We start from the raw sequence: 23,128 nt of genomic DNA on the forward strand, positions 1-23,128 counted from the left end.
GGGGCGCGCTGGCAGCGGAGCGGCGCTCTGCACGGCCGACTTCCGGCTCTCTGTGGCCAGAGGCATCGGGGCTCTCCATGGCGCGGCCGCGCCGGGCCCGGCGGGAGGGTGGCGGCGGAGCGGCGCTGCCCCGGTGAGGAGCCGCGGGCCGCCGACATGGAGCCCGAGACGCTGGAGGCGCGCATCAGTGAGTGCGGCTGCGACCACCGCTCCCCTCCCAATGGGGCGGGGAGGGCGCGGGCGTGGCGGGCGCAGGGGTGTGAGGGAGAGGGGCTGGGTGCGCGCCTGGTGGCCGTAGCTGCGGGCGCACCTGGGGGCGGCAGTGAAACCACAGGGGGTTGGTGGTGGTGAAACCACCCCGGAGGCAGGGGTACGGTGGGTCAGCAGGGAGGAGGGGGGCAGAGTTTGTGCACAAGGCTGCCGTGGGAAGGGGCGAGTGGACAATAGTGTATTTCTCCTCCCACGCCGTCCCCTGCTGCTGCACTTGCTGGAGTTGGCAGGGAGGGAGTGGCATCAATGATGTCCTTCAACGGAGTGGGAGCCTGTTGGATTTTTCTTCTCACCGTCCCCTCATCCTGCCCCGCAGACAAAGCCACAAACCCCCTGAATAAGGACCTGGACTGGGATGGTATCAATGCGTTCTGTGAGCAGCTCAATAAGGAGCTAGAGGGGTAAGTGCTTTGTCCTTTACCCAGGCTTTTCCAGGTCACAGGCCTGTTTATGATTTCCCACCCAACAAAATCCAGTGGGATTGTCCCAAGAGCTGAGTAGGCATGAAGGCCCTCAAGATGGGGGTAGGTGGGGGAGGTCCAGTAATGGAAGTTTTCCTCTGGATTTTGGGGTGTCTTAGTGCGTTATCAGCATCTTCAGCTTACGACATGCTTTTCAACTCTGGATTCCCAGACAGAAATGCAGGTACCAGACATTTTGTCAATAACCGGTGAGCTTTTCTTTTCCCCTCACTCCTTCCAGTCCTCCACTTGCCACTCGGCTTCTTGCCCACAAGATCCAGTCTCCACAGGAATGGGAAGCTATCCAGGCCCTCACGGTAAGGGCATCTGCAGGCTGGTAGAACTAGATGGAGGGGCAGGGCGTGGAGATGCTCCAGCTTGACTGGAGAAGCACGGGGAGCTTTGAATTCCCTCTGAGAAAGCCCTGGAGCACCTGGGCCCTTGGGTGGGAGAGGGACTGAAGGTGGTTCCACAAGTCAGGAGAGGTTATTTGGAAAGGTTTTGTTCCTAGAAGGATCATAGCCTGTTGAATAGGAAGATTTTTGGCTTTTGTTGTGGTGGTGGCCTTGGTAGTGCTGTGTTAATGGTTGGACTGTATGATCTTGATGATATTTTCCAACCTAAAGGATTCAATGATTCTTAATCATGCCATGGATCCATACTTTGAAACCCTGGTGTTTGTGACCTCTCTAAGGGTAACCCTTTGCAGCCATCTGCAAAAACTAGCCCCAAAGATGGAATCTTTCTTCCCTGTGGGAGGGTGCTTGACCACCTGGGAGGGAGCAGGGGATGTCCCTTTGTGCTGCTGTGACAGTAGCCACAGGCTCTGTACCTGGTGAGGGGGAAGCAGGAAGGAGCTGGCTCCTGATCCTGCTGCTGACCCCATGCTGGGACTCACGTGGCCCCTCTCCCCAGGTGCTGGAGTCATGCATGAAGAGCTGTGGCAAACGCTTCCACGATGAGGTGGGCAAGTTCCGCTTCCTCAATGAGCTCATCAAGGTGGTGTCCCCTAAGGTGGGTCTCATGGCATCGTGCTGGAAGGGACTGCTGCCTGGTGGCAGGACGGCTTTGGGAAAAAGTGGTGGCTGAGAAAAAAGGTCAGACACCCACTGGGATGTGGGCAAAATAGGACAGTGTTGTTAGTCCTTGTATCCCGGTGAGTTTTCTGGTGGGAAGGGAGTTTTCACCCCTCTGTTCCAGGCTGATTCTTGTTGTAGGAAGCTGAGGGCCAACTGGACATGGTGCAGTCTGCACTTGTGAGACTACTGAGCTCATGTGCATGCCTGGAGTCGCCTTCCCTGCATCCCTGTTGGGCTCTGTCTCTGCTGCATGTGCTCAGGAACCTCCCCCAGCTTTGACAGTTCCATGTCTCTCTGGGGTGTCCCAACCTGGTTGAGACACTCTTGGAGGGCAAGCCCAGGCTTGGTCAGCGGTGTTCTGGTGAGTCCATCTGAAGGACCAAGTCAGTACCTGCTCCTCTGCTGATGCTGCTGTTCCTGCAGCAGAACAAGCTGTGTGGGCTCCCCTATTTTAGTTGAGGCAGTGAACACCAGCAAGTGTAGAGTTAAGGGAACACAGGCTAAATATGACTAAGGAAAACCTTTGTCTGCCAGTCACAGCTTGTGATCTGTGATGATGAATAGCCCTGGACAGTGACAGCAGCATCCTAAAGTTCTCTTGCCTGGCACCCTAGAGTATGTCCTCTGCCTTAAGCCACTTGTTTCTGGTGGCACATGCACTGTTTCTACCACCAGGGCTCCCATCAGACCCATGTGAAAAGGCTAAAGGATGATTGCATGACACCTGCTGGATGCTGGTCAGCTGGGGCTCACCTTGCCCGAGGCCCTGCCTCAGAGACCATTACCCACATCCCTCTCCCAGCCCTGCTGTTTCCTCATTCCTAAAGGGCTGCCTTGCTGAGCAGCTTCTTTTCACAGGACCTGTCCCTTCACAAGGTGACAGGAGACCTGCCTGAGCCTTCCCACCTGTCCCCCTGTGTCTCTGAGGAGCTGCTGCTGCAGCATTTCTCACACCTCTTGTTTTTCCTGTGACGGAGACCAGGCACAGCATAGGATGTGTTGCAAGGCCTTCATGAGCTTTCCTGCTTGCTTCCTCTTTCCTCTTTGTGCCATTGGGAACGGTCTCACTTCTCCTGGGAGGGTGAGGAGAGGAACAGGCCAGACTTGGAACGGCTCTGATCAGCTTCACGCCTCCTCTTTTCCTCTAGTATCTTGGCAGTCGGACATCAGAGAAAGTGAAGTCAAAGATCCTGGAGCTCATGTACAGCTGGACATTAGGGCTGCCTCATGAGGTGAAGATATCTGAAGCCTACCAGATGCTGAAGAAACAAGGTGAGAGGCAGTGGTCTAGAAGGGGCAGTGGACAGATGGTTTTGCCCTCCTTCATTTTCTGTCTGGGAAAAATCTGAAACAAGCTCTCCCTTCCCTCTGCCCAGACCCAGGGCATCCATCAGTCTGACTCGGCATCAGGGTGGAGACAGAGCAGTTGCCTTGGGGCTTCTGGCTGAGCAGAGGGAGTTGATGGGTTGGAGGGCACATCTGCTTGCTCACATGGGAGATGGGGCACTGGAAAGGTCTGGGGCTGAAGGGCTGCAAGTACTTTGGCACTATATGCTAGAATTTTCTAAGAGAGGATATTTATGGGGAATGGAAACACAGTCCAGGATCTTGTGTAACAGGAGCTAACCCTGTTAGCTAACACACCCTCAGTCCCAGCTGGATTTGATGGACCATTAGGTAAAAAAGACCTGGGTGGCAGTGCCATCCCTGCATGGGTGAGTTCTCCTGATCCTCCTTCTACTGCAGGGATTGTGAAGTGTGACCCCAAACTTCCCGATGACGCTCCTTTCCCACCGCCTCCTCCTCGACCCAAGAACATCATCTTTGATGATGAAGAAAAATCCAAGGTAAGGTCTCTGTGCAAGGAGAGGGACAGTAGGCATCATCTTCCTGCTCCAATACCTTATGTCCCCCTGATGTGGGAGAGTCGAGGTCCCTGCTGCACATGATGTCCTTCAGAAAATGCATCACAGGAATGCTGAGGCCCTGTTCCAAAATCATGACAAAGGAAACATCCAGAGGAGTGGGGCATGTGGGTCCGTTTGACCTTTGGAGCACTTAGTTGCAGGATGGTGCAAAGGGTGTGGTGCTGACATTGGCCCAAGCAGGTTCGGGGAGGTTTGCTGCTGTGAGCTTTCTAGACTTCAGAGTTATCTGGCCTTGAGGTTTAAATCTCAGCCCCAGTTGCTGCTGCTGCTGTTATCTCTTCCCCACCCCCAGCCCTGCAATCTGCTTATTGCCCAACGACTTATAGCCACCTGGACCCATCCTGTGTTGTCTTTCCATCAGAACTGTGTCACCACTCAGGCAAACCTCTGCAGTATCAGTGCTGGTAAATTTAAGCAAGTACTGGGCTCTTCTGGGTCTAGTTCTGCAGCAGGAGTGTGATGCCAGTTTGCTGCAAGGGATATAGTTTGCCTCCATGGGTCAGAGTCTGAAAATGAGGGTTTGTAGATGGGCAGTGGGACTATTCACTGACTATGGAGAGGGAGAGGAAGTGGGAGCTCTCTCTCTTCACCAGCAAAGAGGCATGTGAAGAAGTCTGAGTAGGAGTCCATTACAATGCCATGGCAATTCTTGCATAAACCAGGCTTTGTTCCTATCTCAGTGCTGCTGCACTCGAGACTCTCCATGGTGGGTAATGGGCAGGCCAGGGCAGGTTTTGAATGCAGGGGATCCTCAGGAAAAGACCTAGCTTGCATAACCAGAACTACAACAGGAAAAGAAAAGCCAATTGTACTTCTCTCCCTGGTCTCTAATAGCCCACAGGCTCCTGTGGCTGGGCTTTCTAAATGGTTGGAGTTGTCCACTGCCTCTGCCAGATACAGGTTTGGGATGGGGGCAGCTATTGACTCAAGTGTTGCAAGAGTGACTCTGGCTGCCATCCCTCAGCTTGGGCTCAGAGGTACCTTCTCTTTTGCAGACACTGGCTCGCCTCCTGAAAAGTTCCCATCCTGAGGATCTCCGGGCTGCCAACAAGCTCATCAAGGAGATGGTTCAGGAGGTGTGACTGGGGAAGAAGGGAGCTGGGGGTCGTGGTCTGGGTGGTCATGGCTGGCACCAAAGGAGGACTGGCTTTGTGACCTCGTGCAGACATACGGAGCTTCTGCCCAAAATTTGAGTGCACAGCTGTGAAAGAGTCTTTGTATGAGTTCTGCCATCCCCTGGCCACTTGGAGGAATGGCTCTGAGTGCATTCTGTGGCCCAAACCCTGCTGCAGCACTAGATCTACAGCAATTCCTTCCCTGTCTGGCATGTTCCTGCCCAGAGATGACCTGTAGTTTTCCACTGGAGTGGGAGCTGTTTGGAGGGCAGTGTTGCTGGGCTTTAGTCTGGGGTGGTTGGTTGGCCTGGCCTTCCTCCTCTCCAGGTGAGAACATCCTTCCCCGTGTGCTTCCCCTTCAGGACCAAAAGCGCATGGAGAAGATTTCCAAGAGGGTGAATGCCATTGAGGAGGTGAACAACAACGTGAAGCTGCTGACAGAGATGGTGACAAACTACAGCAAGGGGGAGACAACGGAAAGCAATGAGGACCTAATGAAGGTGAGGAAAGGCAGTCCCAGAATCCTCCTTGGGCTTAGCAGAAATGGGTGACCCTCATCCCCTCATCCTCCTGCCTATTTTGCACATCCAGCTGAGCGTCCTGCTGCTCAAGATGCTCGCCTCATCACTGTTTCTCTGCTGTCCCAGGAGCTGTATCAGCGCTGTGAGCGCATGAGGCCCATGCTTTTCCGGCTCGCCAGTGACACAGAAGACAATGATGAAGCTCTAGGTAAGCATCTGACCTTTCTCCTTTCTGCTGAGACTGCCCTGGAGGTGTCAATGTACCCTGGTGCAGCCTGCAGCAACAATGGTGAAAACACTCTCTGCAGTGGTTTTGTTTGCAGCAACTTGGGCCTTGCTTGGGAGAAACAGACAGACTTAGGGTATAAAAGTTACTCTCTTCACTATTTCACACTTATTTTCAGCGGAGATTTTGCAAGCCAATGACAATCTGACCCAGGTGATCAATCTCTACAAGCAGCTTGTACGGGGAGAAGAGATCAATGGGGAGACGGTGGCCAGTCCCCTTCGAGGTGAGGAGACTTGAAGAATGGGGACAGGAAGGTCAAGCAGAGGGACCCTATTGCTGGTTTCCTGCAGAGTCAGAGGACTGAGAGAAGTGGAAAGGGGAAACCTGCGTGAGGTTGGAGTGGGGCTGGTGAGATAGGGAAATGGCTTGTGGATGTGACTGGTGCATGAAGAAGGGGAACTGGAAGGGAGAGCAGCGGGTGTGAGGAAGGATGGGAGCTAGGCCTCACCACATTGCATAAGGACTGCATAACGTTTTCACATTCTTTTCTTTATGCAGGTAGCACCTCAGCACTTCTAGATCTGTCTGGCCTGGAGCTCCCAGCAACATGCCCTTCCTACCCAGCCTTGCCCACCCTTTCAGGTGGCTCAGCAGTCCCTGTGCCTGACCAAGGTGGCTCTGTCTCCTTGCTGGATGATGAACTCATGTCTTTAGGTGAGAAATCTAGAGCAAAAGCTCTTCATTCTTTGACTCTGGATAGTTCTTCTTTGGCAGGAACATGAATAAGAGAGTGGTCTGGTAGAAGTGAATAATGAAAGACAAAGAGGTTCCTTCATTTAGTGTGAGGGAGAGGAGGGAAGGACTCTGCTGCGATTCAGAACTTCAGTCCCATGATGTTTTCTTGACTAGTCAGAGAGAGCCTGTAGGGATGAGCCCACTGATTTGCCTGGGTAAACTGACCTGGCAGGTAAATCAAGAGTGATGCAATGGCCATCCCCAGATGGGACCACAAGGGTGGGTCACCCCCAGCTCCTGTTTTCTGCTTGCTCTTGAAGTCATGAACTGACAACAGATGCATGGGATTTCCAGAACTGTTCACATGAAATCATGTGAGGTGTCACTCCTAGAAGGCTCTAGAGTCCTGCTTTGCACAACAAAGTGTCTGTTTCCTAAGGCAAGTGCTTTTGAATACAACAGTATCAAACCATGACAAACAGCATCAAGTAGACAACATGCTCAGTAAGATTGGTCAGCTCAGTAGCAGTCATTTTTCTGCCAATTGCAGTGAGAACTGAACTATAAATGAAGCTATCTGGACAGAAGAAAGCCACTGTCACCCTCCTGGCTCTCTCCCATGTAAGGATGGGGGCCAGAGATGGAGACCACATTGGCAGTTCTGCCCTGCTGCTTCTGCATCTTACTCAGGCCATATTTAATGCTCATACTGATTTGGTGGGTGAGCTTCATGTTTGCTTATACTCTTGGCAGGCCTGAATGATCCAGCACCACATCCTGTCCAGGCCAGTGACAGCAGTGGCTGGAACAGCTTCCAGGTAATGCGTTGGGAGCTAGGGCAGAGGGTGGGGAGGGTGGCAAAAGCCCCCTCAAATGAAGGCAGGGAAACATGCCACATCTGATGGCTGGTGCTGATACACAACCCTGCTTTGGGGCTCTCCTGCGTGCTCTCTTCACAGTCATCAGACAGCAATGATCTCAGTATCACCTCTATAATGGCAACACCACCAGTAAAAGCAGATGCTGGTGCATCCTCCCCAAAACCATCTCCTAGCAGCAGTGGCCTGGATGACCTGGACCTCCTGGGCAAGACGCTGCTGCAGCAGTCTTTGCCTCCAGAATCTCAACAAGTGCGATGGTAAGCGCTTGGTAGTGCTGTCTGGCATCTCTTGCCATTGTTTCCATTTCTGGGTGCTGGACAGCGTTTCAATGCCCTGTTCCACTCCTCGATCTCTCTTCCCCTGTAGGGAGAAGCAGCAACCACCCCCTCGGCTCACCCTGAGGGATCTGCAGAACAGGAGCAGCTCTGGCACTGCAGCCCACAATCTCAGTGCTCTGCCTGTACTCCAGAGTGTTTCTCCTAACCCCACGCTGCCTCTGACCTCAGAGCTGCCTGCCCCTGCCACACTTCCAAAAGCTGCCACCACACCAGCAGGAAGTACTGCAGTGCCACCACGGCCTTCTGCCACTGCACTGCCCCAGGAGATCTCACTGGCCAACATCACGGTGCCTCTGGAGTCAATCAAACCCAGTGAGCTGGGGAAAAAGAGGGGGGCAGGTGTGGGGGGGGTTAAACTCTGCACACATGGAAGGGAAGAATGTGAAGAAACTTCTTGCTTGTTGGATTTTGTGGAGGCTGAAGAAAAATGGTGTCTCTGTCACTTGTATGGAGTTAGGGTGATGGGGAATGGTGCTGTCAAGCCAGTTCCCTCCTGGCTGACTGCTGCGTGTCCCTGCCTTTCCCACAGGCAGCATCCTCCCTGTGACAGTGTATGATCAGCATGGCTTCCGTGTCCTCTTCCACTTTGCTAAGGATGCCCTGCCTGAAAGGCCTGACATGCTGGTGGTGGTGATTTCTATGCTCAGCACAGCCCCGCAGCCCATCCGCAATATTGTCTTTCAGTCTGCCGTCCCCAAGGTAAGACCGCTGCTGGGTCTGAGGTCCCAAACTGGGCCAAAGCATGATTCTACTTCTGCAGGAAAAACAGGGTGGATGGAAAGAGCTCTGTGGGCATGGGAGCAAATTCTCTTACCTTCAGATTAGTGCAATGTTTTTCTCTTTGACTGGACAGCAGAAGCTTCCCAAGTGCAGGAGCAGGGCTTCTGGCTGCCAAGTCACTCTCAGGAATGTGGTCACTCTCTTCTCTCACTCTCTCCGTAGATAATGAAGGTGAAGCTACAGCCTCCCTCAGGCACAGAGCTGCCAGCGTTCAATCCCATCGTCCACCCCAGTGCCATCACCCAAGTCCTGCTGCTCGCTAACCCACAGAAGGTAACAGCATTGTCCATGGGGCACGAACAGAGGCTGGTCTTGGTACTTAGGCAAAGCCTCACTACTCTATCCCTGTTCCCTCTACTCACCAGCATCTGAGATGTGAATGGTTTGTGCCTCATGCCTTTCTTCCCCTTCTTTTGACTGCATATCCTTTTTCTCCCATCTCCAGGAGAAAGTGAGGCTACGGTACAAACTGACCTTCACCATGGGAGAGCAAACCTACAATGAAATTGGGGACGTGGACCAGTTTCCCCCACCAGAATCCTGGGGAAACCTCTAGGGCCACATGTTGCAGGCACTACACTGCAGATTCCTTGGGAAGCCAGCCCTGTGGGGCTGGAGTAGCCAGAGGAGATGGGGAGGGTGGCTGGGGGCTGGTGCTCATGCTCTATTCTCCAGATGGCCGGGCAAGGGCCAGAGGGAGCATGCCTCAAGGAGGAGAGCAGAGATGCCAGGAGATGTTAATCTCACAGGACTAGAAGTGGAGTGGAAAGCTTCATGTGTGTGAACAGTTGCCTTCCCTGCTCTTCTAAAGATGACACTCCCTCCCCAGTCTGTCCAGCTTCTCTTCTAACCCTGCTTTCCTGCTTTAGGTGCATAGGGAAACAAGGATGGGGAGCTTTAACAACCTCAGCCCAGGGCAAGGCCGAGCAAAGGAAGATCCTTTTCCTTGTCTGCCCCCTCCACATTTCTCAGCCCTTCAGCTACTTCGTGCTCTATGGTGCTCTCTCTTGTCCCCCTTGCCCCCTCCTTAGAGCTGGGCCCCAGTGATTCCATGTGGTGGGATCACACTGGAGCTGATGAGCAACAGGACCAAGCAGAGCCCAGGTATCTCTCCAGCACCAGAGAGCAGACAGCTGTTGTGGGGGGTGTCAAGGGGGAGTGATCATCACATATCTCTGTCCTAGCTGCTTACAGAGCTGTAGGTGAGAGATGGGGCCTCAGGGTCTGGAAGGGCTTGCTCTGTGCCTTCCCAGCCCCTTCAGCTGGCGTTCTGAACCCCTACAGCAGGGAATCCTACACCATTCCCACAGGCTTTATCTGTCATAGCAACCTTTGGGAACGGTGGCCACAGAGGGGCATGCTGTGGGGGTTGAGACTGCCTGCAGCCTCCTGGCAGATGGGGAGAGGAAGCAGCAGTGAGACTTCCTTTCCCCAACTGGTCTGGAGAGCTCAGTGGGGCAGAGGGGTTTTCTCAGCTCTTCAGCTCTTCAGTGTCCTCTCACAGAGGGGTGAGTGATGGGCTGGGAGTTGGGGGGAGGTGGGAGCCCAGCTCATCACCACAAAGCTCTGCACTGGGGCACAGAGGGGTTCAGCTGTGCCTTGTGCACCTTTGCTGCAGCTGAGGGCAGGCCTGGCTCCCTGTGGCAGGGAGAGGCTCACCCCAGCTGCCTGATCACTGTGACACGAGAGCCGGGATTTGCAGGCACAGAGGAGACTAAGGGTAGCACATCCCAAGCAATCCCCAGTCCCATGGGACTTAGGACCATGGAAGCTGCTTCCCATCCCTAAGCTGGTTTGGAGAGGGCCTGATCATAAAAAGCAGAGGCAAGCTGTGCTCTGCATTGTCTTGCCAGGGGTATAAGGAAGCATGTGTGAGATGGAGATGAGCAGGGTGCCCTGCACTCCTGGCTCGGGCAGCGAAGGTGATGTGTCTCAGAGCTGGGCACAGCGAGCAGTAAAGGGGAGGGGGAAGCAAGGTCTTTATGCTGGGATTCTGCTGTCTTACTTCCCTTTCCCGTCTCTTCAGGGTTTTGTATGGGTTTTTTCTTTGCAGATCTTGTTTGGTTCTTGAATAGACTTGTATATATTTTCAGTGCAAAATTCTGTAAATGGAAGAAAACAAACAAACATTTAAAACGAGACGCCCGGCGCGAAGAATCTGCTGTATTTATGGGAAATAAAGAGTTCTTTCCTGATCCTGCTCCTCTGCCTTTTGATCCAAGAAATGCATTTTTCCCCTTACTTTCCCAGACCCCTGAGGAGCTTCTCTGCACCCTACCCTTTCAGTCCTGTAGTTCCTCGCTCAGTCACTCATACCCTTGCCACAATGATTTCCCTGCTCCCATGAGCAGGGATGGTGGAATTCCCCTGGCAGTTCTCGATTCCTTTTTTGAGAGCAGTCACTTCCAGGCTGTGAACTGGGTGCTGCCCACTTCCCTCATGCCCCATGGAGAGGCAGTGGGCAGGAATCTGTGACAGCCTACGGAAAGCAGGGCTTGAGCTCGCTCCCATGCCCCACATGACTGCAGCTTCACCGCTGCTGGTAGCAGCACTTGGAAACAGCTCCATGAGGCAGTTTTATTTCAGGAGTACAAAAAGGGATCTCCTCTGACAAGCAGCAGCTCAGGGCTGGGAGCAGCTCTGATACTGCATATAAGGAATGGCCCAGCCACCCCTTGATGCAGCCAATTAAGATCTGATGGGCCTTTGCTGCATCTTTGCAACAGGTGCTTGAAGCTGCCTGTTAGGAGCACCCAGGGTTTGTGGTGGGGAATCAGATGTGCTCTGCCACAGGTTGAGAACAGCCTGGTGTTTTGGGCAGGAAGAGTGGTGCTCTGTCACCCCATAACCACTTGAATACAGCTGCCAGCACCGCCTTGCTATACAGTAACTGGAGACCTGACCCTTTCCAAGAAGCACAGCTTAGCAGCCCTCAAATTTTTGCTCCTCTGGCTTCAGGGCACACACGGAGTGGCCCTTCTGCCTCGTTTTCCTTTGCTGCTTGCCTCTTCTGCCCACAAGAAGACCACTTCTCATTTTGGCTTGGTTTGCTGCTTCCTTTGCCAGCCGTGTAACCCAGCCAACAGCAACCTCTGCCCTCTCTCAGTGCAGGTGAAAAGTCCTATCTGCAGGTAGCCAAAAATAGCGTGCAATACACATCTCATAGAGTCAACACCAAAAGTCGTGGTGGTGTGAAGTGGATGTTTTTCGACAAAAAGAGGAAAAAAAAAAAAAAAAAGGATATGAGCTCTGGTGCAGCTCTGCAGAGAGCAGGCAACAGCTGAGCCTGAGAACCGGGACTTTGCGGTCCCCGTGCAACTGCGGGTACTGCTGGCCCTGCTCGGAGGAGCTCTTCTGGTGGGGGGAGGGACCTCCCAAAAACACAAGGCAGCAGCCGCTGGCCGCAGCTTTGTGGTGGCTCCGGAGAGCCTCAGCGACGGCAGCGAGGGAAAGCAGCGAGACGGGTACAGGGGTTGCTTTGCTGCTTGTGCTTTGCTGCTTTTGTCACAACAAGGCGGTATGTCGCAGGGGAAGAGGATGGAGCTGCACCCGTAAGCATGGAGAGGTGCCTGAACAGTGCTGGCAGAGTTGGGTGACCAGGTAGGGCAGGGTGTACATCAGGGGCCCCGTATGAACTGCACAGCCAGCTGGCACCGCACGGGCTGCCCCGCGGCACAGCTGCTGGTGGGCACGGGAAGGAAGGAAGGGGAACCACCTCAGCTGAGCCAGAGAAAGAAACAGCGTGGGCCCTTCACTCGGGCTCGGCAGCGGCATGTGCTTGTCCTGCCTTGTTATGTGCATGCTGTAATAAAATTTCCCCTTTAAGGCTGGGCTGAAGTTATTTTTACTTGTGGGCTGGTGACAGGAACACAGAACGGAGCAGGAGCTCTGAACTGTTCTTACCTGATCTGTGGCGGAGGGGCGGACGGAGGAGGAAGGAAGCTCAGAAAAGGAGAGGGAGCGAGAGAACGAAGCTCAAGGGAGGGGAAAATAAAGCAGGCAGGGCATCCCTAGGGAGGGACTAGGGAGGGGACCAGCTGGGGAAACTGAAAAAGAGGGAACGAGGGAGGGAAGAAGAGGAGTTAGGAGGGAGAGGTCCTCCGGGAAAAGCAAAGTGGCTCCAGGGAGAAGAAGGGCTGCAGGCATCCAATGCCAAGAATTACCGAGGGGAGCTGAGCGGGTACAGCCAAGCAGAGCAGCTTTTGTGGTCTCCTCCTGACTCTCAAGATGATGAAAAGACAGTTCAATCGAATGCGCCAGCAGCTGTCCCATCCCAACGCCACTATCAGGTAAGGACCTCTCCACTAGCAGTACCGGAGGGAGCGGGATGCACGTCCTGGAGGGCTTGTGCTGGGGCTGGTGGCCTAGGAAAAGGGGAAAGGTGGGAAAACCTTTAGGGTTTAGAGCATCTTCAGCACAAGCTGAGGGGCTTTGTGAAAGCTGCATTGATGCTGCTCAGCAGTAAATGATCCTCAAGCCCAGCTGCCTCTCCCAGGGCCCACATTCCTGCATTCACCAGGAAACAGGACTTTCCCAAGCTTGGCTTCACCAGGATGTGGGGCAGTGGAGCAATGGGGAGGGACCTTCCAGCCACATGCCATGCCCCTGGCTGTGCAATGACCAGGAGGGTGATTGGGCTGGGACCTGCCCTCCCTGTGAGTCTGGGGTCCCCCACAGGAGCCAAATGCCCTGCATAGCTCTGGCCAGCCCAGCAGCTCTGGCCAGCCCAGAATGCCCTTGAGGAGAGAACCAGGGGCCCTCAGATGGACCCATGGAGGACTTGCAGCTTCACACAAAACACTCTGTCCCTGTTCTACCTCAGCCATTTCCTTCTTTTTCTCTTTGGCTTTCCAAAGCTCTCCCCTTGCAAAACCCAGAACTGAAATTACAGGGCAGGGCCCTCCCTGCCCAGCCCCCTCACTCCCTTTCCTACTGCCACCTCTGCAGGTTCCCAGCACTGGGTGGGTAAGTGGGACCAAGTGTGTCCCCTCAACCACTGAGGTCCTTCAGCCAGCCCAGCAAATCAACCACGAGGAAGCAACTCCTATATGCTGGTGGCCTCTTGCTCTCCTTGCATTCTCTCTGGAAGGGAGCATGATGCCCCTTCCCATCCCTCTTCCCTCAAGGTTTCATCCATATCAGATGCATCTCCCTTTTGCTTCATGTCAGGAAGGCAAGCCTCAAGCACGTTGTGAAGTCCAAGAGCAAGCTCTTCACCTGCTGAGGAGCCTCTCCTCTATGGACCATGACCTCACGTGATCTTGCTTGTCTTCAACCAAACTACCCATGTTTCCTGCAGCTCCACATCCTCGTCCCACATTGGCTTTGGCAGGCAGTAAAAAGAGAGAAATGTGAACTGGGGAGAAAGCAGCAGCAGATGGAAATCAAATGGGGTTCCTGGGACATAGCAATGATAGCAGTCTGTGAAGCAAGGCTTCCTCTGTAGGAGGCATCCGGGAGGTTTTAGGGTCATGGTGGCTGGTGGGTTTTGAATTTGGTTTTGAGCAGAACCACAAAAAGCTGGGTTTGGGTAGCCATTTCTGGAGGGGCTGGTGTTGGTCTTGGACCCCAGTTTGATCACAAGGATACCCTTGCTCCCGCACCCGTGTCCCCACTGCTACTGACTACCCAGGCCTGCGAAGACGTGTGCCAGACTGCAGCATCACTGCCCTGGATTCACCTTCGGGGGAGAGATGGGGCAGTCAGGGACAGTAAACATCCTGCTCCTGTTGTGACCCTGCTAAGCACTCTGACTCCAAAAACACAGGCCACATCTGGACTTTTTGACTTTTTGAGGTGCACTGAACTGGAAACCCTGTCTGAGGGGGTGTCCACCAGCCAGCAAAGTTGGCTCCCTTGCCTTGCTCCTGCTGTTCTTGTCCTCCCAGGCTCATTCGACCCACAGCCTTGGATCTGATGGTCCAGGCTATAGCCTGTGTCTCCTGCTCCCAGGAGACCAAAGAGAGGCGGGTAGGATGCATAAGGACCTGCCTTCCCAAAGAAGCTGGGTGGAGGTCAGCCCCATTTGCTTATGGTTCCTTCTCCTTCCTCTGCAGAGCCCAAGAAGCAACTGAGCTCCTGTCAGAAGATTTGCTGCAGGTGAGGTGCGGGCTGGGCTGGCAGGCGTGTGTCTGCTTGTGCCTGGGCGTGGGAACCTGCCCTGCTCCTGCCTGCCATTTGTCCTGCCAGCACGTCCAAGTCATGGGGCTGGGATCTGCCCACGTGCCAGAGGGTGATTTCAGGACCGTGGTGTCAAGGGATTGGCAGGCTCCTGCTACCAGCAAGGGCTTTCTCAGCTGCTCACAGAGGGATGAATCCTGACCAGGAGTTGTGCTCCCTTTTCACTGGACCAGATGCTCCGGGCTGTGGCAGGATGCTGGGCAGGTGTCGTGGTTTCACACTGGCTAAATGCCATGTACCCACAAAAATTGCTCACTCATCCTCCCCTGCCACAGCTGGGCAGAGAAAAATTTAATGAAGGCTTCATGAGTTAAAGACCAGGAGAAAACACTCCAAGGGCAAAACAGGCTTGACTTAGAGGTACAAAGTGAATTTATTGCTAACACAATCAGAGGAGGATAATGAGAAGTAAAATAAGCCCTTAAAAACACCTTTTCTTCCCCCAACCCTTCCCTCCTTCCCACAGACAGTGCAGGGGACAGGATGTGGGGGTTTTTGTCAGTTCATCACTCGAGATCTCCTTCCGCTGCTGAGGGAGAGGACTTCTTCCACTGCTTTGCTGCACCCTGGGGTCCCTCCCACGGGAGACCTGAGTTCTCTGCGAACTTCTCCAGCCTGGCTCCAAATCTCATGAGGAGCAGTCTTTCCAAAGCTGCTGCAGCATGGGTCACTCTTCCACGGGGTACAGTCCTCCAAGGAAAGGCTGCTCCAGCCTGGAAGCAGGGGCCCTCTCTCCAGCGGGTCTCCCACTGAATCATAGCCTCCTCCCACTCCAGCGTCAGCACCTCGTCCATGGGCCGTGGGTGGATCTCTGCATCCCCTGTGGATCCCCATGGGCTGCAGGAGCACAGCTGCTTCGCCATGGTCTCACCATGGTCTGGAACATCTCCTCCCCTCCTTCTCCACCAACCTTGGTGTCTCCATGTTGTTTCCCTCACATGTTCTCACCTCCTTCTCTTCTCTGGCTAGGAAAAAAATGTGTCCCCACTTTGTTATGATTTTATTCTTAAATATGTTTTCACAGAGACATTACCACTATCTCTAATTGGCCCAGGCTTGGCCAGCAGCTTATCCACCTTCAGAGCCATCAGGGATTGGCTCTGCTGGACATGGTGGAAGCTTCTGGCAGTTTCTCACAGAAGCCACCTCTGTGGCTCCCCCTGCTACCAAAAACCAGCCCATGCAAAACCAGCACAGCAGGCCATCTTCACCCAGAGCTGGATAGTGGGGAAATGGCCTCGAGGTGCCCATGGCTGACCAAATGGCTTCCCCAGTCCCATTTTTCTGCCCACAGATTGAGCAGAGGATTGAGCCGGCCAAGCGAGCAGCTCACAGTGTGTCCAAGAGGCTCCAAGCCTGCCTGCAGGGACAGTGTGGCTCTGAGATGGACAAGCGAGTGGTGAGAAAAATCTTCCCACTACAGTCTGTGCTCACCCCAGCTCTGTCCCTTGCCAAAACCAGGGATGTCAGGCCCCTGCTTTGCCAGCTTTGCTGAAGGGGGGCCCAAAGCTATGCCAAGCCCAGGTCCCATTGTCAGCGTGTGCCTGGGATGACCAGAGCAGGGCAGCCCCCCCAATCATCACTAATTTAGGACACGCCTGAGAGACAGTGTCTTTGCATTGAATAACCCTCCAAAGCCCTTGCTGTCTGTGTTCCTTCCCAAACCCCCATGAACTCTGGCACCCATGGTGCCCTGTGGTGGGGAGCACCACAGTGTGTCCAGGCATAGTGGTGTCACCACTTCTCTCCCAAATCCTTGGCTCTGTGCAGAAAAAGCTGCCCTTGATGGCTCTGTCCATGGCGATGGCTGAGAGCTTCAAGGAACTGGACACAGAGTCCAGCCTTGGGTAAGTACTGGTGGGAGAAAGTGCCAGGGTGACCCCAAAAGATGCCAGATCCTGGCAGTGACACTGTCTTGGCTCAGGGCTGCCATGGCTCAAACCATGTCCCCAGAGCAAGCACTGGTGTTGCACTGGGAGAAGGGACAGCCAGCACCTTCAGCCTCCAACTGCAGAGCAGGGCCGGGGGCTGGCTCAGGGTCCCACGTGGGTACAGGTACAGGGGGGATGTTGGGTCAGACAGGGGCATGGCTCCAGCCCGTAGTCATTGCATCTCTCTCACACAGGAAAGCCCTGGAGATGGGTTGCTGCATACAGAGCTCACTGGCCAAAATTGTGGCTGAGTTTGAGATTGACCTGGAGCACTACGTCCTGCAGCCGCTCAACAAGCTCAGTGAGGTAGTCCTGGCTGCTCTACTGGCTCCATTTTCCAATCTTATACCACTCCTTCCTGTGTCCCCAGGCCTCCCCCGCTCACTCTGGCGCTCTCTCCCCCAGGAGGAGCTCCCCACCATCCTGAAGCGCAAGAAGACCCTCCAGAAGTTGATTTCTGACTGGAATACAATCAAGAGCCGGTATGGGGCACACTGCAGCCCTGGAGGCCCAGGGCATACAGAGCACAGCCCACAGACAGGCTGGGGGAGAGAGGAGGATAATTGCCCTGGAGACTCAATTTCCAATAGCTCTTCAGGAGCACCCAGCTAGCTCCTCTGTAGGTGCATCCTGCTCTGGGCTCAGATGTTGATTCCATAGCACCAGAGAGAAGGACAGCTATGCTGTAAAGGCAGTAAAGTGCCCGAGTGCTGCTTGGGACACTGAGATCACCTCGTTCCAACTCTTGCCAGGAGTAGCCCTTGACATGCCAGATTTCTCTGAAAGTCTGCACACCAGTTCTTACCCAACATTCCTGGCACTGAGACCATAAATGTGCCTCTTCTTTCCCACCCCAAAGGCTGAACCAAGCTGCCAAGAGTTCCAGTAACAGCACTGGGGCTGGTGCTGGCCCAGGGGCATCTTCTGCCGCCAACAAACTGGAGATCTTGAAGGAAGAAGAGGAGGAGGTGAAGAGGAAGGTGGAGCAGTGCAAGGTGAGATGGTCACTTGCCCTCCCCTATGGATCAGCTCCAGGGCTGCAGACCTGCTCTCCTCCACTAGTCTTGTCCGAGGTGACCCCATGCTGGGATGGACTGCAGCCAAATGGGGCCCTCAAGCAGAAATAGGGAGATGGCCCAAGCCCAGGGAAGAAAAAGAGTAAAGGAATTCAAAGTGCAAGCTGCTGCAGAGAGGAGGGTCCAGGGGCTAAATCAGGGAGTATATGGGGTCCCCTCAGACTGGAAAACAGCTGAGCTAGGATCTGTCATGGGTGGCAAGGAAGTTTCACATCAGCTTTCTCCACTTCTGCCCTGTGTCTCTGAAAAGCCCAGCACCTCGTCTGGCAGAGCTCGTGAGCTCACTGGGGCTGAAGGTGCAGAGGCCTCTTGTTCCTGAGCCACTTGTGCCAGGACTTTGATCATGGGGCAGGTTGCTGCCACTACCCAAACACAACTAATGGAAGCAAGGAGAAAGCCCCACTCCCCCCAGAGACCCTGTCTAGGCCACTCTCAGACCAGATGAAAATGGCTTCATGGAGGTGTCTCCTCTTCCTTGGGTGCCAGGGAAGGGATGGAAAATTGCTCTTTGTCTCCCTTCCCAGGATGAGTACATGGCTGACCTCTACCACTTCTCCACAAAAGAGGACATCTACGCCAGCTACTTCATCAAAGTAAGTCCTCTGTTCCACTTCTCCTCAGTGTGTGAATGTCAGCTGCAACATGTCTGAGCCCAGCCTTGCCCCCATCCACAGCAAGTGCCCCCAAGCAGGGCAGGGGACAGATCAAGGCATCAGCAGATGCCTTGCTCCAGCGACTGCAAGTTAATGCCACTGCTAGCACCAAGTGCAAACAAGCAGCTTGTCCTGAAGATATCCCTCTCCAATCTGCCCTCTACCTTACTACAGACTTAGTCCCATGGACCCCAGGGGAGATCCCCTTGCAGCTCCCTCTTTGCCCTGTCTTCATGTGGGTGCAATGTCCTGGGAATGGGCACCTCTCCAAGAGGGACTGGTGCCAACTGAATGCTGTTTGCCTGTCCCCTGTCTGGCAGCTATTGGAAATCCAAGCCCAGTACCACCGGCAGTCACTGGAATCTCTGGACTCAGCTCTAGCAGAGCTGAGGGAAAGCCACAGACAGACAGGTACCCTCTGGCTCTCCATGCAGCCTGGCAAGGGCTGCAGCTGAGCCTGGGGGATACAAGTGTGTCCAGCAAAGCTGGAAAAGGCTAATTTTCCCTCCCTACACCTGCTGCTGCCTACCATGTTGGGCTGGTAGGTTGGGGACTGCACTTGACATGGGCTGGGGATGCTGTCTGTCCTGCCTCTGCCTGTAGCCAGCCAAGTTTGGCTTAGAGCAGGATGTTGCCATGACCAAATGCTGGATGGTCCCAGGGATGGCCACCATCCCTCTTGACATTTTCCTTCCGCTTCCAGAGCCTTCCTTCACAACAGACACCCCAGTGGCAGGGTACTACGGTGTGTCCCTAGAGACACATCTCAGGAGCTTGGGCCGGGAGATTGCGCTTCCCATCGAAGCCTGTGTCATGATGCTGTTGGCTTCCGGCATGAAGGAGGAGGTAGGGAGTGCTCCAGACCCCCTCATCACCTTTCTTCCCCCAGATACACTCCTCCCAAACTCAAAATGCTCCCCTTCCCTCTTCATGCCATCCCCAGGGACTCTTCAGGCTGGCAGCAGGTGCCTCAGTGCTGAGGAAGCTGAAGAGTAGCTTGGCCAGTGGCTCCAATGCCCTGGAGGAGTTTTACTCAGACCCCCACGCTGTGGCTGGTGAGTGCCAGCAAGGCAGGGTGGGGGGACATGTTTGGGCAGTCCCTGCCATCCCTCAGCTGCCATCAGCTTCACTGCTACCCCTCTCCTCCCAGGTGCATTGAAATCCTACCTGCGGGAGCTGCCCCAGCCTTTGATGACCTTTGAACTCTATGACGAATGGGTCAAAGCAGCCAGGTGGGTCCAGGCACTGGGGTGAAAATCCCTGGCAGGTCTCAAAAAGCCCCCAGTTAACCCCCTCCATGCCTCCCAGCACTTGGAGCAGGGGTGCTCTGTCTCACTTGGGGAGATATAGACACAGAGCCTCTGTGCATGCCTGCCTTCACTGCCCAGTAAAGCAGGACATCTCCATTTCCAGGGCTACGGCCAGCACGGGCAGCCAACACTGGCCATCCTCCTTGTCCACTGTGTCACCCTCTGCCACAGGGAACAGGCTGAGCTCTCTGTTCCTCCTTCTCTCTTACAGCCTAAAGGACATTGACAGCCACGTGCAGAGCCTGCGAGCCACCTGCAGCCGCCTGCCCCAGGACAGCTACAACAATCTCAGGTGTTTTGTCAGAACAGGGCTTCTTCAGCCCCAAGCAATCAGCAGGGGTAGCCATTCCCTCCTCAAATCCCTGCCTACTAAACCCCTGCTCTCCTTTCACCCCATAGGTATCTGATCAAGTTTTTAGCTAAGCTGGCTGAATACCAGGAGGTGAATAAAATGACCCCCAGCAACATTGCCATTGTGCTGGGCCCAAACCTGCTGTGGTCACAGCAGAGCACAGGGTAAGGTCTGGTTTGAAGGGGTGGGAGGCAGCTGCCCAGCCCCAGCTGGGGTGCCCTGAAGGCAAATGCCATGGCAAAGGCTGATCCAGCAGCCTTCAGGCTGGTCCAAAGCACTTACACCTCTTCCATCCTCAAGTCCTGTCCCTTGTTCCCATGCTCCCCAGGTTGCATGTCCCCTTACCAAGCACATGTCCTCTTAGTCACTCTGCAAAGTAGTAAAGGAGGCCCAAAGTAGTTGTGACGTGGGTCACAACTGGTCTCCAACACCAAACCAGGGTTCCCAGGACAGGGAAAAAGGCCCATCACCCATGTTGCCATGGCTCTTGGCTGGGCTGCCATCCCTTCAGACCCTGACCCCTGTGGAATGAACACAAAAACCCATTTGGGGTTAATACCCCTAAACCCTTTTTCTGATGCCTCCCCCACCCCTGTCTCTCAGAGACCCCATGCAACTGGACTTGGCCTCAGTCTCCTCCATCCAGGCTGTGGTGGAAGCCCTGATCCAGAACGTGGACACTCTCTTCCCTGGAGGTAGGGCCAGGGCATCACTTGGTGGCCCACACAGAGAGTGAGAGGGAGTGGAAGGGAATATTTCTTCATCTCCAGGAGGAAAGAAGCAAAGAAGCAGGAAGCTGCTCTGGCTCTCTGCTGTGGGGTCATTGCTCTGGGTAGCAACTGCTTCCTCACAGGATTTCCTCCTTTCTCTTCACCCAGAGGTAGACTTCAATGTCTCAGGCATGTTCATGCCGCCCACAAACACCGGACTTTCCAAGGCTGTCCCAGAGGAAGAGCCAACTCCTGCGACCCCTCCAGCCAGCACCCCCACCCTTTTAGATGGAGAGGCGTAAGTCTGATGGGATCTAGAGGCTCTGGCTGTGCCAGCTCTCCCATGTCCTCCCTCCATCCCACCCCACACCAGGCCATACTCTCACAGGTGGCTGCAAGGTGCCTCACAGCCAGGACCACCACGCCCAGCCAAAGCCTGACTTGCCTTGTTCTCTGCACAGCACCTCTAGGGACCCTGAGGCCAGGTCCCAGCCAGCATCCCCAGGACTGCCCAGGCCATCTCCTGAAGCTGCAGGGCCACCAGCTCCAGTGATGACTGACAACACTACCCGCAAAGGTTAGGGTGCCCCAGATGCTTGGGAAATTACACCCCCAATGCCACCTCCTGCGTTTTAATCAGGGGATGTCCTTGTGGGAAAGGCCTCTGGCCAGGGCAGCATGGCCAAGATTCAGCCAAGATGGGACTGTGGGATGGACGAAGTATGTCCTCCAGTGTTGGGTTAAACACTTCCGGTAAAGAGGTGTCAAAACTCATGGCCCTTTGTGAAGGGAGGAGGGAAAAGCCCCCAGAAAAGCTGGTGTGCTCTTGTGTCTTCAGGACAGGAGCTGGGCAAGGAGCAGTTTGTCCGACCGGCTGTCTGCAGCCCACTGTACCCTTTGGAGACACCCCAGTGGAGAGGAGCCCAGCCCACCTCAGCTTTCTTTCCAGGCAAACGCCCAGCTCCGGCCCGCCCCGCAGCGCCACCACCGCGCGTGGCACAGCCCCGGAGCTCAGCTCCTGCCCCGGCAGCCAGCCCCAAGGCCCTGCCGCGCCGCACGGCGCCCAGCCGAGCCCCCTCCGTCCCACCACCGCTCCCTCCACAGCCAGCGCCCCGCCACAGCCGAGATGCCCTAGGATCCCCCAAGCCTTCCTCTGGTGAGGCTGACGCAGCGGCTGCCGTGGACTGTGTGCCAGGAACCACAGAGGAGGGGCAGCCACTGCCTGCAGGAGGAAGCCCCCTGGCCACATTGGCCCCAGAAGGACAGCCCACAGAGAACTGAACAGGGTGAGAGGCATGGAGGAATCACAGGTTGGGGAGATGGGATCTGGCACCTCTCTGGGACCCAGGAGACACTGTGGAAATGCCAGGGTGGCCTGAGGGATAGCATCTCTTGGTCCTCCACCTTGTTCCCTTGGCTCACACCACCTGGCATGCGTTGCCTGCCTTCTCTCGCTCCCCCGTCTCGGTCTCCACCTCTCCACACTACCATGTCCCTGCCAGAGCCCAGCCACCACAACCCTGCCCAGATCCCTGCCCTGATCCCCGCCCAGATCCCCCACTGCAGGCCCAGACACTGTTTGCAGCTTTTGGGCCAGCACAGGCAGCTTAGCCCCATGGGGCCATTCACAGATGCTCAGCCATGATCCCAGCCCCATTTTGCCTTAAAATGCATTGCCACTGGAACACACAAATGCATATATAAAAAAATATATAGAGATATGTATAGATATATAAACATAGATATATATAGATACGTATATTTGGAGTGCATGTTCTATGAGGCTGAGAGAGCTGGGGTTGTTCAGCCTGTAGAAAAGGAGGCTCAGGGGTGCCCTGATCACTCTCTACAGCTCCCTGAAAGGAGGCCGTAGCCACGTGGAGGTCGACCTCTTCTCCCAGGCAGCAGGAGCACATAGTTACGAGCTGCACCAGGGGAGGTTTAGGTGGGACAGGAGGAGGAACTTTTTCACAGAAAGCGATTAGACATGGGAATGGGCTGCCCAGGGAGGTGCTGGAGTCACCGTCCCTGGGGATGTTTAAGGAAAGGCTGGATGCGGCACCCAGTGCCACGCTCTAGTTGACGTGGTTCGCTCTTAGGCCGGACTCGATGATGTTAGTAGCAGGCATTTCCGGCCAAAGTGCTTGTTGATATTTTGCCAGTATTTGAGAAGCTGGTGTCAAAGCCGCAGGCCGGTGTGAACAGGGCACACTTGGCACTCTGAGGGTGCAGCCCGTGGGCCGCCGCGGGGAGAGCCGGAGGCAGGAACGCGGCCGGCGGAGAGGCGGGCTGGGCCGTAATGGCGGCCGCGCCGCCTGAGCCCCGCCGGCCGGCAGGGGGCGCTGCGCGGCTGCGCGGGCACGGCGGGGGGCGCGGGCCGGGCTCTAGCCAATGGGCAGCGGCCGGGCCTGTCCCCGCTCCCTCCCCGCCGCGGTGAATTCGGGGGCCAGCCCTCGGCCCGGCCCTGCCCCTGGGAGCGTCCGGGCCTCCCATTGGTGGCAGTAGGGGGGCGGGGGACAGTGATTGGCTGCGGGGCGGGGCGGGGCGCGGGGGGGGGCGGTGATTGGTTGCGCGGCGGG

At 55.2% G+C, this 23,128-nt stretch overlaps 2 protein-coding genes across 15 annotated transcripts; both read left to right on the forward strand.

Moving 5' to 3' along the window:
* Window positions 1-28: 28 nt before the first annotated feature.
* On the forward strand, window positions 29-10,532 carry GGA1 (golgi associated, gamma adaptin ear containing, ARF binding protein 1). The gene is made up of 17 exons (XM_059846385.1): window positions 29-187; window positions 587-671; window positions 973-1,048; window positions 1,647-1,745; window positions 2,959-3,082; window positions 3,557-3,657; window positions 4,734-4,814; window positions 5,216-5,353; window positions 5,501-5,582; window positions 5,779-5,886; window positions 6,162-6,317; window positions 7,092-7,156; window positions 7,298-7,476; window positions 7,586-7,869; window positions 8,087-8,256; window positions 8,500-8,610; window positions 8,783-10,532. The coding sequence occupies exons 1-17, from the start codon at window positions 157-159 to the stop codon at window positions 8,891-8,893; spliced, it is 2,001 nt and encodes a 666-aa protein (XP_059702368.1). The 5' UTR covers window positions 29-156; the 3' UTR covers window positions 8,894-10,532.
* Window positions 10,533-11,668: 1,136 nt separating this feature from the next.
* SH3BP1 (SH3 domain binding protein 1) lies at window positions 11,669-22,268 on the forward strand. 14 transcript variants are annotated; one of them, XM_059846397.1, is made up of 19 exons: window positions 11,671-11,937; window positions 12,565-12,626; window positions 14,394-14,436; window positions 15,812-15,916; window positions 16,288-16,364; window positions 16,643-16,754; window positions 16,854-16,930; window positions 17,308-17,443; window positions 18,049-18,117; window positions 18,498-18,588; window positions 18,881-19,023; window positions 19,121-19,232; window positions 19,328-19,409; window positions 19,591-19,779; window positions 19,887-20,003; window positions 20,443-20,534; window positions 20,718-20,847; window positions 21,011-21,126; window positions 21,388-22,268. In XM_059846397.1, the coding sequence occupies exons 2-19, from the start codon at window positions 12,565-12,567 to the stop codon at window positions 21,828-21,830; spliced, it is 2,196 nt and encodes a 731-aa protein (XP_059702380.1). In that variant the 5' UTR covers window positions 11,671-11,937; the 3' UTR covers window positions 21,831-22,268. The 14 variants fall into 14 exon arrangements, with proteins under 14 accessions (XP_059702381.1, XP_059702386.1, XP_059702385.1 ...); XM_059846404.1 differs by having other exon boundaries at window positions 11,672-11,937; window positions 15,792-15,916; XM_059846396.1 differs by having other exon boundaries at window positions 11,672-12,626.
* Window positions 22,269-23,128: the final 860 nt, after the last annotated feature.

Source organism: Haemorhous mexicanus, chromosome 5 (genome assembly GCF_027477595.1).
Source record: "Haemorhous mexicanus isolate bHaeMex1 chromosome 5, bHaeMex1.pri, whole genome shotgun sequence".
In the NCBI taxonomy this organism is placed as follows: Eukaryota; Metazoa; Chordata; class Aves; order Passeriformes; family Fringillidae; genus Haemorhous; species Haemorhous mexicanus.

Excerpts from the sequence above, each read along its gene's own strand:
- GGA1 (XM_059846385.1), top strand. The coding sequence starts at position 157 with ATGGAGCCCGAGACGCTGGAGGCGCGCATCA. Across the intron at positions 3,658-4,733 it reads ATGATGAAGAAAAATCCAAG|ACACTGGCTCGCCTCCTGAA; the intron begins GTAAGGTCTCTG and ends TCTCTTTTGCAG. Across the intron at positions 6,318-7,091 it reads TGATGAACTCATGTCTTTAG|GCCTGAATGATCCAGCACCA; the intron begins GTGAGAAATCTA and ends TACTCTTGGCAG.
- SH3BP1 (XM_059846397.1), top strand. The coding sequence starts at position 12,565 with ATGATGAAAAGACAGTTCAATCGAATGCGCCAGCAGCTGTCCCATCCC. Across the intron at positions 17,444-18,048 it reads GGAAGGTGGAGCAGTGCAAG|GATGAGTACATGGCTGACCT; the intron begins GTGAGATGGTCA and ends CTCCCTTCCCAG. Across the intron at positions 20,004-20,442 it reads TGGTCACAGCAGAGCACAGG|AGACCCCATGCAACTGGACT; the intron begins GTAAGGTCTGGT and ends CCTGTCTCTCAG.